At 28.8% G+C, this 14,955-nt stretch overlaps 2 protein-coding genes across 5 annotated transcripts; one reads left to right on the forward strand and one right to left on the reverse strand.

Moving 5' to 3' along the window:
• On the forward strand, window positions 1-2,255 carry LOC101491148 (homeobox-leucine zipper protein HAT22-like). The gene is made up of 3 exons (XM_004501431.4): window positions 1-435; window positions 741-820; window positions 1,712-2,255. Exons 1-3 carry the CDS (start codon window positions 43-45, stop codon window positions 2,049-2,051), a joined length of 813 nt encoding a protein of 270 aa, XP_004501488.1. The 5' UTR covers window positions 1-42; the 3' UTR covers window positions 2,052-2,255.
• A 4,626-nt stretch (window positions 2,256-6,881) lies between these two features.
• On the reverse strand, window positions 6,882-11,090 carry LOC101490177 (endo-1,4-beta-xylanase 1-like). Of its 4 annotated transcripts, none has more exons than XM_027334273.2 (7): window positions 11,004-11,090; window positions 10,723-10,776; window positions 10,530-10,588; window positions 9,439-9,794; window positions 9,064-9,241; window positions 8,369-8,905; window positions 6,882-8,167 (listed from the first exon to the last, which is right to left on the reverse strand). In XM_027334273.2, the coding sequence occupies exons 3-7, from the start codon at window positions 10,569-10,571 to the stop codon at window positions 7,058-7,060; spliced, it is 2,223 nt and encodes a 740-aa protein (XP_027190074.1). In that variant the 5' UTR covers window positions 10,572-10,588; window positions 10,723-10,776; window positions 11,004-11,090; the 3' UTR covers window positions 6,882-7,057. The 4 variants fall into 4 exon arrangements, with proteins under 4 accessions (XP_027190074.1, XP_027190073.1, XP_027190075.1 ...); XM_027334272.2 differs by having other exon boundaries at window positions 10,695-10,776; window positions 11,004-11,022; XM_027334274.2 differs by having other exon boundaries at window positions 10,530-10,585; window positions 10,695-10,776; window positions 11,004-11,018.
• Window positions 11,091-14,955: the final 3,865 nt, after the last annotated feature.

Raw genomic sequence — 14,955 nt, forward strand, 5'->3', positions numbered from 1 at the left:
CACAAGAGTGTAAAGAAATGAAATAATCAACATAACATTTTGATGGGTTTTGATATCTCTCTTGGTCTTGGTCTAGGCCTCCATGAACAAAGCCATAAGAAAAAGGATGATGATCCATTTAATAAGGCAAACCCAATAATATCTCTTACGTTAGGAGTAGGAGGATCCCCTTCACATGCTTCTTCTACATGCAGTTTGCAACTCTCTTCATTTTCCAATTCTTCCACAAATATTAGCATCAAGAGGGAGAGAGACAGCGAAGAATTAACACATGTGCCTGCAGCATATGTAGAGAATAATAATATTAATCCATCAAAGGTTCTTGTTGATGATGTTGATGAAAATGGTAACACCAACAGGAAGAAACTTAGGCTCACTAAACAACAATCCCAATTGTTGGAAGAGACCTTCAAAGATCATTCTACTCTCAATCCGGTATTTTTTTATAATAAAATGTTAAAAATTAGTGGTTATTTTATGTAATACTCTTCAATGAAATATAAACAAAAATATTAATTGAAAAGTTGTTGTATATTTAATCTTAGATCGATGCTAACCACTTACATCAACTTTTTACATAACTTTTCAACTATTATTTTTGTTTTTATTTTATTATGAAGAGAGTGTGTATTATGTTATTGTAGCTTCATGTTAAATTAATTAGCCATCAATTATTGGTTTAATTTATAAAATGCGTGCATGCTCTTTAAATTATCTTTTTATCATTTTCCTTTGATCAGAAGGAAAAGCAAGAATTGGCAAGGAAGCTGAATCTTCGGACCAGACAAGTAGAGGTGTGGTTTCAGAACAGGAGGGCAAGGTTGTACTATGCGTCTTCTTTTTGTACTATATATATTCTCATAATTAATTCTCTATATATACATGATTCTCCATGTTTATCAATTACTTCATAGAATCGGTTTCTTACATCTTTTTTAAATGAAAAAAATTATGTATTTTAAATAATTCTCTCAGGAGTTGATTATTTGTTTGTTAATTTTTTCCAAATATAAGAATGTAAAAAATTACTGTTTTGGCTATTTTTTTTTTTTTTTTTATATATATATAGAGAGATAGGAGAGTTAAATTACATAAAAAAAAGTTACACCAAGTTTCACACTTTTTCAATATCTTTTAAATCAATTGATAAATAGAAAGTTAATATCATACATATAAATTTTGATATTAATTTATAGTAATTTTTATGTCATTAAGATTAACATCAATATAATTATATATAACATTAATTTTGACACATCTTGATGACATAATAAATGATTATAGATTAATGTCAAATTTTATAAATATAATTTATATGATAATACATTTCAATCGAACAATAATTTAAAAAAATATTTATTCAACACGATGTTATTGTTTAAGTTTGGAAAAAAAAAGCTATACACTAATACAATATATAAAATAGTCAAATCAATTAAAAGAAAACACATACTTTTATTGTTGATTTTTATCGTAACATTTAATATTTTTCTATATATCTATATATATCATTTTCTACATATATTTTTTATATAAAAAGTTATTTTTATTATAATAAATAAATACAAAATAATTTCAATTTAAAAAAAATATTTAAATTATTGAACGTTAAAATTATTATTTTAATTGGCGACAAATGCACCCCATATTGCATAGTTATTAATTAATATTGTTCTTGTTTTAATATAGTCATAGTGACTCTAATGTGCAGGACAAAGCTGAAAAAAACGGAAATGGACTGTGAAGAACTGAAAAAATGTTATGAAACACTAACAGAAGAAAACAAGAGGCTGGAAAATGAGTTGAAAGATCTTAAATCGATGAAAACAACAGATGCACCATTTAATCATATGCAGCTTCCGGTAGCCGGTCTTACAATTTGCCCTTCTTGTAACAGAATTTGCACCGGAAGCGGCGGTGATGAGAATAGTAACATTGGACCCTCTCCCACCACCACTTTGCTTCTTAGCCCAAAGCCCCATATTCACTTCTACACAAATAATAGTAATAATTATTCGTTCACCCAATCTTTTGCAACTATTGCTAGCTAGGGCCTAGGGGGTAGCTAAATACAATTTCATTTTCAAATAATTTTCTTTGGTAATGATACATCATACACGATTCATCTATAGTACTAATTACTAATTAGATACTATGTGGCGCACTTATGCTATTAGCCCATTATGTAATTTGTTGGATTAAGTTTTTTTTTTTTTCTTTCAATTTATGTTAATATATTATAACCTTTAAATTGCCATTGTCTCATAATTACTAATCTGAATCAGTGTTCCACTCATAAAAGTTGTACATTAATTAGCAAATCTGCTGTGATATTATGATTGGTTAGTATTTTGAGTAACTTAAAGTATGTGATTTATTGAGTAAAAAAATAGTATGTGATTCATGCATATAAAATTAAGTATTTGGGAGAAGTATGCCTTAACTGTGGCAACTCTAAAAAAACTGTAAATATGGTTTAGATTCTTGAACAAATATTAGTTTCTGCACGCGTACACACCTTAAAAAACCAAAAGTTGTATATTAACTTTTTCTGAATTGTTTGTTTGAGAAGATTCTTGTTATTTAAAAAAATAATTGAAGGTTCAATTTTTATAATACTAAAATGTAGTATAATTTTATATTAAAGGAATCACACTCTCATTTGTTAATAAATAATTGAGTTATTTGATTATTTTATATATATTAAAAAATATACAAATAAAAGAAGAAAAAAATACTAATTTTATAAAATTATTTAGACCCATTATTAATATCATAAATACTTAGTGTAAGATATTGTATTGAAAATTATGCAAGTAGTATCAATTAAATGATATAAATAAATAAAAATACATTAAAAATTGAAATGATCATTCATTTTGAGACAATATTTTTATAAATGGATCAATTAGGACAGAGAAAATAAAATGTAAAATCGAAGAGAACTATCAACTTCAACTATAATAAAAACTAGTGCGAGCAGACAATTCTATAAAACAAAGGCTTTATGCCTCTTAAAAAACCATTATATATATATATATATACTGAAAAAATAAAAATATTTAAATACAACAAGAAAATGTTGTGTAAAAAACACCAATTGACATAATAAAACATTTGCATCTCAAAATTAGAAGAAAAAAAATGTAAAAATTTAAATAAAATTATAATAAAATATTATTATTAGTATTAAAATTGCATAATTTTTTTTTTATCAATGTCTTGCTTAGAGGTCACTTTAAATATCGATAAGTGTTGGACCAGCTCTTATGTGCCCATGTGATATTTGGGAAGTTTAATGATTTCTTTGTAACTTAAAATTTTCTAAAAAATGTTGATATGATCGATTCATCGTTTGTGTTTTACAAGTTGGATCTTCTTCATTACTATAGTTTTTATGTGTATAAAATCAATAAATATTTATTTTATATCACATGTTCTAAAAATATGCGTTAATAATTTATACACCAAATTAAAGTAATCAAACTGGGAGAAACTCAACCCATGTTTTAGGTGCATGCATGGGTGAGTCTCAACCTTGCTGGATTTACGTGTATGATCACTAGCAAGTCACTTTTTTATATATTTAGGAAAATGTTAATAAAGTATCCTAAAAGTATTTGTTAATAATTTAAATGTGAAAAAATATATATTGAAATTTATGTAATTCATACTTTAAAATTATAAAAAGTGTTATTTTTTACTCAATAGTTATTTTTGATTTCCTTTTTAATTTCCTTAACAAGTACTCAAGGGCACGTGATAAAATAAATAAATAAAAAATATTTCTTTTTTAATATTTTAAAGTGCATAATTTCTCATAATATATTTTCTTTTTGAATTTAATATAAGTGTCTCAAAGATATCTGTTGGTATTTATGTTTATTTTGTTAAACATGTGACTTATGCCTGTGATGACATAATAACTAATGTACTGTTCTATGTTCAATCCATTGCTATTTAACAATCTAGTTAAAAATGATTCTTTAACTATTCCATGTGTTTATATTATTAAGACCGATGCAACTCCAAACAAAAGAATGTGAAGAATGTCATATTTGAATTTGATTGTAAACAACTTGTTCTTGATGTACTTAATGTTAACCTTAACATAATATAATTAGTTCTATTATTACAATTTATAGGATCCTTTTAGTTAGACGCACCAATATTGATGTTGTTTTTACTGGGCAACAAATTATTGATAATAAAATGAGTTACTAGACGACAAAAATCTATCTTACGCTCTGGATCACACTGGTTTTCATTTGCCACCATAATGTATTTTGAGTTTCATTGATATGAAATGGGTTAAGTCTAGTAACAACAAAACTATCGCATGCGTTCATCAAGCATGCTTTTAGTTAGCTGCCAATTATATAAATAATTTTTTAAAGATACTATGCGATAGCTGAATCATTAGTTGAATGATTAAGCAAAACCGATTAGACGAGTATAAATAATTTTGTAGTTTTTTTTGTGTACGCACGAGTTGTTATATGATTTATTTAAAAAGTGATAGAAATAAATAAATTTATGAATTTATTGGTGTTATATAATTGGAGCAGACGAAGTATTAGTGATTTAGTTTTGATAAGTTCATAATGATTAATGTTGTCACTGTCGAATTTCTGATTGGCACCAATTGTTTGTATGTGTCGGCGGCGTAGACCCAATCAGCTCTATTAGGAGTAGTGATAATGAATTAATGATAATCAATATAACTAACTACTTACGCGTTCTTTCCTTTGGATGCAAGTTGATGATGCTTTTGGAGGATTAATTGTATGCTTGATGACAATATTAATTAGGTAACCAACCTTTCCACACAAGCACGCTTACGTAAACCATTTTTAGACAATAGTTCTAAACCTATATTTGTATTGAAAATTCATATTTTAAACCGTCGTCAATCGATCATTTTAATATTTGATATAAGAAAAATTATTGATCTACTTCTTTTAAATCGTTTAAAAGAGATATAAATTCAACGTGATAAATGTAATATATTAATAATATAATAGAAGAAAAAAAATACAAAAAATAAAGTACTATTATGTATACGAAAGAATAGATAGTTGAGCTTTGGAAAAACAAATTATATTTCCACAAACAAATATACTACCTCCATTGTTGAATTTTGGTATTTAAAGTTTTCTAATTCTATACCATATTTTAATTAGTATTTTTATATAGAAAATCAAAATATAATTAATACTTTTTCTCTATGCTATTAGAAATCAAGAGTTATTTTATTTTATTTTTACTAGGTGAAATTTAATTTAATTTTGTCATCGCCGTAAAATTGACACAAATTATCAACAAGAAACAATTGAGGTTAGTGATAAAATTATGCAAATTTATAAAATAATTAGTGAGTTAAATAATTTGAAGAGGATGACTAGCTAGTACAAAGCACACTTTTATCTTATGAAAAATTACTTAAAGTTTAAAACAAACCTAACTTTCATTGTTCCTTTTCAAATTTTGAAAAATACTTCCTATGTTTCTTTTTAAGTGTTATTTTCTAAGAAATTTGTTGTTGTTTTTTATTTATTGTGTTAAAAGTTTAAAGTACTATATTGACTACTCTGTCTATTCCTTTTTAATTGTTGTTTTATGATATTTATCGATACCAATAAAATAAAATTAGTTGTTTTGTTTCTATAATATCATTAATTACTTATTATCTCATTCAACTTATTTCTTTTCTACAATAAATATTTAAAGATATTATTAACAAAATAATAATTAATATTGCATTCAACTTTGAACGATTTGTTGGATTTTTAAGTATGTCTAAATAACTTTAATACTATAATTAAAAAGAATACACTATTTTATTTGATATGAGTTTGAGTGTAATGCTCGGCTATTCTCATAATGGACCAAGGGGCTTAATGAGATTTTGCCTAGAAAGCCTAAATGAATTAGGTGGTTGCTCATTACCCCTTAATATTTATTAAAAAATATATAAAAATACTTCATAATTGGAATTTCCGGTTAACATCAATTTTATTTTTTAGGCAAAATACATATCACAGTCCTCTAAGTTACATAAATTAAAGATTAGCTATTTATCTTTTTTTTTTTTCTAACAAGTTAATCATATAAATTTCTTTTGATGTCAAGTTTGTTTTTATGTTAGTAAATATTTGTACCGATGATCTTAATTTTAAATCAGAAAAATTAAAATCTCAAACTCTTCTAATTTTTTTAATAAATTCATGTAATTTTTAAAGAGTTTTGATTACAATAATCTTAAGAACATAAATTCTCAATCAATTTTTTAAAAAATAATTAAACAATAGATAATTTGAGTGAAATACATATTAAGATTTTTGAAATTTAACGTAAAATTCTCATAATTCAGATCACAAAATAACATGAAAATTTATCATGTTATTCTTTATATGATCGATAATAAAATTGATAGTAAAATTTTAAAATCTCTAACTACAAATGATTAAACTGGGATTAAGATTAAAAATAATTCAAAATTGTAACGTTTACAAACATAAAACATTAACTTGTTAAAAAAAACTAAATGATCAATTTAATATTTTTGTAAAACTTAGACGATCATTTTACCTATTTTTTACTATCTAATTGACGTTTTACATTATCAAACTCTAAAATTATAAAATACATCTAATCTAATCTGTTCATTGTGGTAAGGGGTTGTTTGCCTTTACTAGGGAGATTTAAGAATGGGAATAGAAGAAATTAACCATAATTTTTCTTATCTTTTTGTCCCTTCTTCAATGGTTATTTGATGCTTTTTTTCTAAGGTCAAAAGACAACGATTTTGATTTTTGACGGCAATGAAAATGATTACTTTTTCACTGAAAAATCCTTCAATGAGTATAATGACCAGTAACTAGTTAATAACAAACCAACAAATATTACTGTATTTAATTCCGAAATGGTAGTTTCAAGCAATATTAACATCACATTAAGAACTTGGTATTTTCATTAAACCACATGAAGAAGAAAAAAACTTGTTCATAAGCACAAGTGCATGTCATTACAATCACTTAATACTAATTTATGAGGCTTACAAGTCTATTGATATAACCAATGAAGAGTCACCCTTGTCAACAACGAATGTCTTGGAAGTTATCTTTTCTGAGCTAACAACTTCCACATTGTACGTACCACTAAATCCCCTGAAGTTGAATTCCCCTTTCTCATCAGCATGACCATGACTATGAGATAACCACTCTTGTTTAAGAGCAATGAATCTTTTCCCAGCTTCATTAACATCACCTTCTGCATTCACCAAGTGCGAGTTGTCTCGGCTCATAAACAATTCCCAAAATCCCCACAGCATTACACCGTCTACCGCAGGGTGTGCCATCGCTTCGCGCAGCATAACTTCCAAATCATCGCCTCTGACATATTCATTAGTGGAAGACACGTCAAGCTCGGTGAACCAGATTGGTAGACCAAGAGAGCCCAATTTATCGAGCGCGGAACAAACAATAGGCCCCACAGGACTATCAATATGACCCTGAATTCCAATTCCTCCAACTGGTGCACCTTGGTCTTGCAAATCAATAATCTGTTGAATGTATTTTTCTGGAGATGAATTGGTGTCACATCCATCTTCAACATGATAATCATTCACAAATAGGGTAGCTGATGGATCTAGTTGGTGTGCAGTCTTGAACATGTTTGCCCTTATATCCTTACCTAGTCTATCCTTATAAAATGAACCATGCAACATTTCATTGTTAACATCATAGTGCTTGAACTTGCCTTTGTAGCGAGTCAATAAGCCGGTTAAGCGATTTTGGACAGCTGTCATTAAATCGTTTTTATTCAGTGATTTGATCCATTGCTGAACGTTGCTGTCTACTTCCCAGAAGATACAATGACCACGAATGTCTATCTTGTACTTCTGACACAAGTCTAACATCTCATCGGCATCGTTGTAGTTAAAATTCCCTTTTTGTGGCTCTGTCCAATACCACTTCAACTCATTACCAAATACAGCCCAGTTAAAATGTTGAACAAAGAAGTCAACAAAATCTTCATTGTCAATATTTGTTCTATTGATGCATGATCCAATTGGAAAATCGTTCAATATTTGTCTAACTTTCACAAATGTATACTCGCATGAGTCCAACCCGGAAAATTTCAACGTAACATCACGCTTACGGATCTGCAGAGCAGCAATTGAGAAATGTTTGAAATGAGAAACTGGAAAAAAATTTATAATGTAAGTATCATATTTCTTATCAGTGCAGAATATATAAATAGATATCAATAAAAGGAGTAGCGTCAGTTGTCCGTTCATATAAGACATTTTAACTTTAGAATTGTGTATAATATATAGAATAAACCTTAGATGTCATCATGGTACCTTGTCTGTTTGTTTCTTTAAATATCTAAACCTTGCCTGCCTATTGACAGGAAAAATTTGAACTCCAGCAACCATTAAGTCGACGCCAGAAGCAGGACCTTGAATATAAACCATAACATTAGATGGCTGTTTTTCAATTCTAAATGAACCACCAATTTCATGCCATCTGCTATCGGCGACTTCAGTTTGTCCTCCATTGACCCACTGGCCATCAACACTAAGGGAAATACCCACATTCTGAGGCCCAGTTGATCCGGAACCAATCCGGACCCAAGCAGATACTTGATAAGTTAAATAGAGTTTCAATTTCTCAGTGATCATCTGAGCAGGACCCATCCATGTTTGTGTACGGTTGGTTACAAGAATGTAGCGCCCACTCAGGGATTCATGAGGACCAAGAGAGTCTCTTGCCATCGGTGGAATTATACGTGGTGAACCAGTTCCAACGTTCAAAGTACAATTACCAAGAGGAAACCACCCGTTGGTGCCATTATCCAGACTGCTGTTGTCAATTATATTAACCCCAAAAGAGACATTCTGCAACAGAAAAAAAAAAACAATGTTCAGGTTCTTGAAGCGTACAGAATTGGCCATACAAGAAAAGTACATTAAGGCAATAGTTAAGTTTTCAATTTTAACAATGAATGTGTAAAAATAAATTTAAGTAATCTGTAGAAAATATGATGAAGCTCAACCTCAAAATCAGGGGGTGTTGAAGGCGGTGTTTTTGCTGCATGCTTTATAACCAAAGTGTTTACAAGAATGTCAGTGCCTGCAGGAGGGCCTTCCAAATAAACAACTACTTTTGAGGGGGAATCATTTAGAAGGAACTTTCCCTGCATTTGAGCCCAATCTTTATCTGTTGCCTGCACACTTTAGTAAACACAAGCTCCCGTTCAGCAATTTAAAGATGTGTTGAGGGACCAAAGTAATATCAATTATTCATGATTTTGAAAGTTCTCTATCATAATTACACCAAACTTCTTTCTCTTTTATAATATTACCAAGAAAATCAAATCACTTATGCTATGTGTACCCGGGTGAAAAAGAAATGAGATAGATATACTAACTTGGCAATGCCTATATACTGCTCTCGGAGATCTGGTTTTTGAACCCATAACGTAGCACGTACATCAGATGTAGTGACATTATTCCCAAATATCCGAACTAAAGCAGTGACTTCATACGCAATCTTGCGCTGCACTCGTCCAGTGATCTCTTGCTGAATTCCGTTCCAGCTTTGAGTGCGTTCAGTTGCAGATGCAAATAATTTCCCGGATTTCGGAAGGATTTTCCCATCTCCCATGGAATCATGTAACACAATCTTGCAGCCTCTTCCAGTCCAATTATTCAGGCCATCCTCAAACTGAGGGTTCCTTATGATGTTTTCATCATCGGTGGAAACACGTCCTGTGTTTGTTGTGTTCTGAAATAATGAGGAAATGCATAAAAAATTGGTGTAAAAAAATTAAAGTGTTAAGTGTGTCATGAAACAATGAGAGAAATGAAACTGACACATTTTTAAAGCAATTTCGATCTAGCAATTGAAGAAGTGATAGCCAGTACACAAGTTATGAGCTTGAATGTTCATTAAATATATTAGACTTACCATGCTGTAGAATATCACCAAGATGTAACAGTATTTAAAATGTGCATAAATAATTACATTATGTTCATAATCATTTGGACTGAAGCAAGTGATTTCTACTCATTTTATTTTATAAGCAGTTCACCTCCAGAAGAAGGTCCTTCCAAATAAACTATAACCCAGTCTAGCATAGTTGACAACAAAAACGATTGAAGACTTCTCCTCATAGTAGGGTCAATTACATAGATTAAAAGACCATAATATTTTATAATGAATCATTTGTCCATTAACAGACCAGTTTAATATTTATATACATAAAAAACTGATTCCATCTTATATTTACAAGGACTTCAGCTAGTTATGAAGCTCTAGATAACTTATTACCTACAATCATATCCAATGCTTTATGTCCTATGATAACCACGCGACTTGATTGAACACAAACATGAATGGTGCATAATTCATTTCATTTTGGTTAATGCAGGATCCTTGTTAACAAATTAAATAAGGCAATGCACCATAAACATATGAAAAGTTGCTGAATAGTGAATAGTGGATATTAGAAGTGCATACCTCTGAGAGTTTTCCAACATCGACCTTCTCTGAGTTTTCCATAGTTTCTCAACAGACTTCTAAAGCCAATACAACAATCAACCAGAAGCCATTCAATTAGTATGACGAAAAAATCAATTCATAATTAAACAATTATGACTAAGAGAACATGCACATTTTTCTTACCGAGAAAGAAATAAGACTAGCAAGGTACCTGAGGTAAGTAAGAGAATGTTTATGTGTCCAGTGGGAATGAAAGTTGTTAACACTGTTTGTGAAAAAGAAGGCTTAGCACCTCTTCAAATATATACGCAATGGCTCAGCAAAATTGTGAAGTAAAGGCTAAGAAAAACAGTGGGGCCAACCAACAAAACCAATAAACAAGAGCCCCATTGTCGAAAAGCTAGCTTTTCGTCCCATGAGTTGTCCTTTGTCAGGAAAAACTTTCCAAACAACATGATCAAATTAATTTCACAACACATTATAATTAAATACCTTTTCAAATAATCCCAATAAAAAAGGGAAAATGGTGGTTTTGTGTTTTAGTTTCTTCTCCCCTATTGCTTTGCATTGCAGAAAAACAATGCTTGAATTGGAATGGAAGTCTGAGGCTCGCAGGTTGATGAAGAATGCTTAATTTAACACTACCACTTTAGTGATTTATATGAAACGTGAATTACAAGTTTCACATAGTTAGGTGAGTATTAATTTCACATGCATTTGATAAAGTAACAATAACTTGCTACAAATTAAATTTCCTGCGTACACGTAATCGAAGAAATAATAACCCCATCTTCTATGATTTGCAAAACTCGTATACAAAACTCATAAATATTACCACATTATTAACATTTAGTTTTTGCATGTTAGACAAATAATCCATTTGAGGTACACAAAATTGAATTAAAAGGGTTACTTAGAAGTTATGTTAACAAAAATTATCGTTTTCATATTGGTTTTTTCATTCTACAACACGCAATAACATTAATCAATAGTGGCTATTACCTAAATGTCTGTGATCCAACACAAAAACAAACACTGCGGTGCAGTCGGAGAAATCAACGTAGGGAGAACAAAGAATATGGCAGTCCATGGTTTCAAAGAATTCTGGTTTAAGAAGGAGATACCGAACAGATTCTGTTAATTCGTCTCGTTACTCTTTTTCTTTTTCGTGATCTTTTCCCCGTCCCAGTTTCTTCGTTTCACGTTCTTGTTCTTGACATTCGTTTTTTTTTTTGGTTTGGTCGAAATATTCGTTTGATCTTTTTCCTTTGCATGGATTGAATGGCTAATAAGCCCAAATATTAACATGGGAGTAGAATACTAGAAAATTAGATTTTGTACACCAAGTGAATATAAAAATTATAACAAATTTGAATATCTTGAACATACTTTTACATTTTCAAATTTCCAAAAAAGTAAAAAAAAATTGAATTTCTCTGACCAGAAATTTTAAGAATAAAATTTATATTTCAATACTAAAAATTTCAAATCGAAAATTTCATGGTGGGTTAGTTTTTTTTCTTTCCATTTTTCAAATTTTTTGTTTACATTTTTTTTATTCAATTTTTTTTTTTTTTGCAGTAAGGAGTAAAAAACATTGTAGAACATTCTCGAGTTTGATCTTCTATACAATCTAATAAAAAAATTGTCGTTGAGAAAACCAGAAAAAGGAATAGATAGATGCAACAAGAGAAGGATTATTATATTAGTTTGAGTAAGAGGAACATCATAATCCTTCATCTAAGGATCACACACAACACGATTAGGAGGAGGAACAGGATTACATGCATCAACATCAGCCACATGACCAACTTTTATTTCTCAGAGATCCTTTCTATCTTTCTACCACATTGCAACTAGAATGTGGGATGGACAACTTATTAAATAATTTATTTTATTATATAGTATATAATATAGTATACCATAGTACATATAGTTCAATATATTTATTACAGAATCGACAATCAATCTATGCAACAGAACATTAACAAATGTCCCAATTAGGGAAGTCCCAAACAAATTTTATGCTATAATATTGAATTAGGGTGTTGTGATTTCCTGATTTTAGGAACTCGATTTATTTGAAATGGTTGATTTATTAATGTTAGGAACTCATTAGAGTTTAATTTAATATACTGCACATGATCAAATGATCAAATGATAAAATGTCTCAAATACTAATTGAGAAAGAGAGAAAAAACCTAGAGAAAAAAAAACAATTTTTTAAATAATTATTTCAATAATGAAATTTCGTGAAGAAAAAAATTTACATACAGAATATTTTAAACTTTGAAATTTTCGGTAGAATAAAATTAACTATCCAAAACTTCAAAATTTAATATTCCAAAGAGTTATTAACTACCAGATATTATGTTGGCAATACTTTCCAGACACATTTACAGGGCAAGAAATTGTATCTTAACATTTACAGAGTACAAATTTTAATATCAGAAATCTTGAAAATATAATTTCTTGTAGTATTGATTTGTATACCAGATTTTTAAAAGAAAAAAAAGTTTAAGTATCGAAAATTTTAATAAGAGTACGATTTTAAAACAATTTTTTTGTACTTTAAAATAAATAAAAGTGAAAAGAATAAAATTAAGATTTTTTTTACGTATTAGGGAGTACAGATCAAATTATAGAATACCAAATCTAATTCTCAAAATAATGTCATCCCACCACCCCAACTTTATCTTGTCACCACTAACCCACTTTTTTTTATAAAATAATAATAATAATAATAATAATAATAATAATAATAATAATAATAATAATAATAAAATCCCATCTCTCATTTTCTCGCAAGTTTTTCTTTCTATTACAAGAAAGACAACATTTCGTCTAGTCGAATGGATAGTGTCTACTTTACTTATGTCAAAATAGGATATTTATAGTTGAAGTCCAAGATTATTAGCGGTTTGTGACGGTAAAACCCCCAACAAATTTTTCGATATAAAAAGCATTTATGTAATGTAGCTAAACCCATTGATATTAGGACCGACTCATGTTGAGCGTGTCTCTCGTTTGGTTGATATGGGCCTTTCACCCATTTATATGATAGTTTGTGCTGAGGCCTAAACCGAAACACAATCAAGTGTCCGTATTTATTTATGTAAAAAGACTTTAGAGCAATACATATGGACAACCAATTAGCTAGCCAAAATATGTTGTCATCCTTTTCAATTCTATTTGATCATCTGAAATATATATCGGTAGTATGGTGAACAAAATATTTGAGATATATTTAAGAAGAGATTAGAAACATTCTTTTGACACATATATTGACATCAATATCATATTTTAATATGAATTTTACTTTTATATTAATTTTTTTATTTAGTGTTTTTTATATTTATTCTAAAGTTCACACTCATTAGTATATAGTGTCAAAATATAATGTAGATTTTAATGTGTTCAAATAATATTGTCGTATTTTTTTATAAGCAAAAATTTCATTTAAACGGGTACAAGAAATACTCTTTTAGTGGAAGAATATAATCTTCATAAGAAGTAGATTCAAATGATATATTTTATGGACAATTCAAACTCAACCCACAAAACAATATAATGTTAAAAATTATAGGTATGAAAGATATTGTTTCACATAGTATCTTTTTTTCATTTATTTTATGATAACTCAAATTATTCAATATCTCTCGATTATACTGAATTCTCTCACAATTAACATTGACAAACAAAATTTTATGAAAATCAAACGAACTAATCTAATCTTTCGGTATGATCCGCTAAATTGCTTTACTCACAATCAGCTCAAATTGATGACATAATATCAGAGATGTGTGTAGCTGCAAGGGCTTGAGCCCCCATGACTTCTCTGTAGTTTGTTTATTAGTAGCTTAGTTTCTTCACATGTTCAAAAACAACAAAAAGACACTAACAAGAAGAATTCACCTAATGTATCCATTTTATTTTAAATAGGTTGAGTAAAAATGTACTTTAAATAGAAAAACTCAAATAAAATTATTAGAATAAACCGGAACAAAAATATCTTTAATTTTTTGAACATTTTCTTAAGTAACGTATAAATCGTAAGAGAAAAATAGTTCATAAAATTTTAGACATTTAGCATTAAAATCGATATTTAAGTACACTTTTTCAAAATAAAAATGGCTAATGGATAAGTCCTTAAAGAAACATATTTCAATAGATACATCATTATTTAGGTCGAATATTGTTATGTACAATCTCTATTTCAATTTCAATGACATGGACCATAATTTGTGTAAAATACCAACATCAAAACATTTTTAATAGTATCCAGCCAAGTGATAATCTCATGAATTTCTTTACAATAAAGTCGCGGTTATTTTTGTTTTGTCTAAAATGATCATTATATTAACGAGTAATAGTTTAAAAGACATCATTATAAATAATTTCCATAAATCTGATATTTATTGGATCAACTTTTCTTTTTCATTAA

Source organism: Cicer arietinum, chromosome 5, assembly GCF_000331145.2.
Source record: "Cicer arietinum cultivar CDC Frontier isolate Library 1 chromosome 5, Cicar.CDCFrontier_v2.0, whole genome shotgun sequence".
Taxonomy (NCBI): Eukaryota; Viridiplantae; Streptophyta; class Magnoliopsida; order Fabales; family Fabaceae; genus Cicer; species Cicer arietinum.

Bases quoted from the DNA above. Each gene is read 5' to 3' on its own strand.
- LOC101490177 (XM_027334273.2), bottom strand. From the start codon at position 10,571: ATGGAAAACTCAGAGAAGGTCGATGTTGGAAAACTCTCAGAG. The intron at 9,795-10,529 runs GTATGCACTTCT...TCATTATTTCAG, and splicing joins ATGTTGGAAAACTCTCAGAG to AACACAACAAACACAGGACG. The intron at 8,906-9,063 runs GTTGAGCTTCAT...TTTCTGTTGCAG, and splicing joins CAACACCCCCTGATTTTGAG to AATGTCTCTTTTGGGGTTAA.
- LOC101491148 (XM_004501431.4), top strand. From the start codon at position 43: ATGGGTTTTGATATCTCTCTTGGTCTTGGTCTAGGCCTCCATGAACAA. The intron at 436-740 runs GTATTTTTTTAT...TCCTTTGATCAG, and splicing joins ATCATTCTACTCTCAATCCG to AAGGAAAAGCAAGAATTGGC. The intron at 821-1,711 runs GTTGTACTATGC...TCTAATGTGCAG, and splicing joins TTTCAGAACAGGAGGGCAAG to GACAAAGCTGAAAAAAACGG.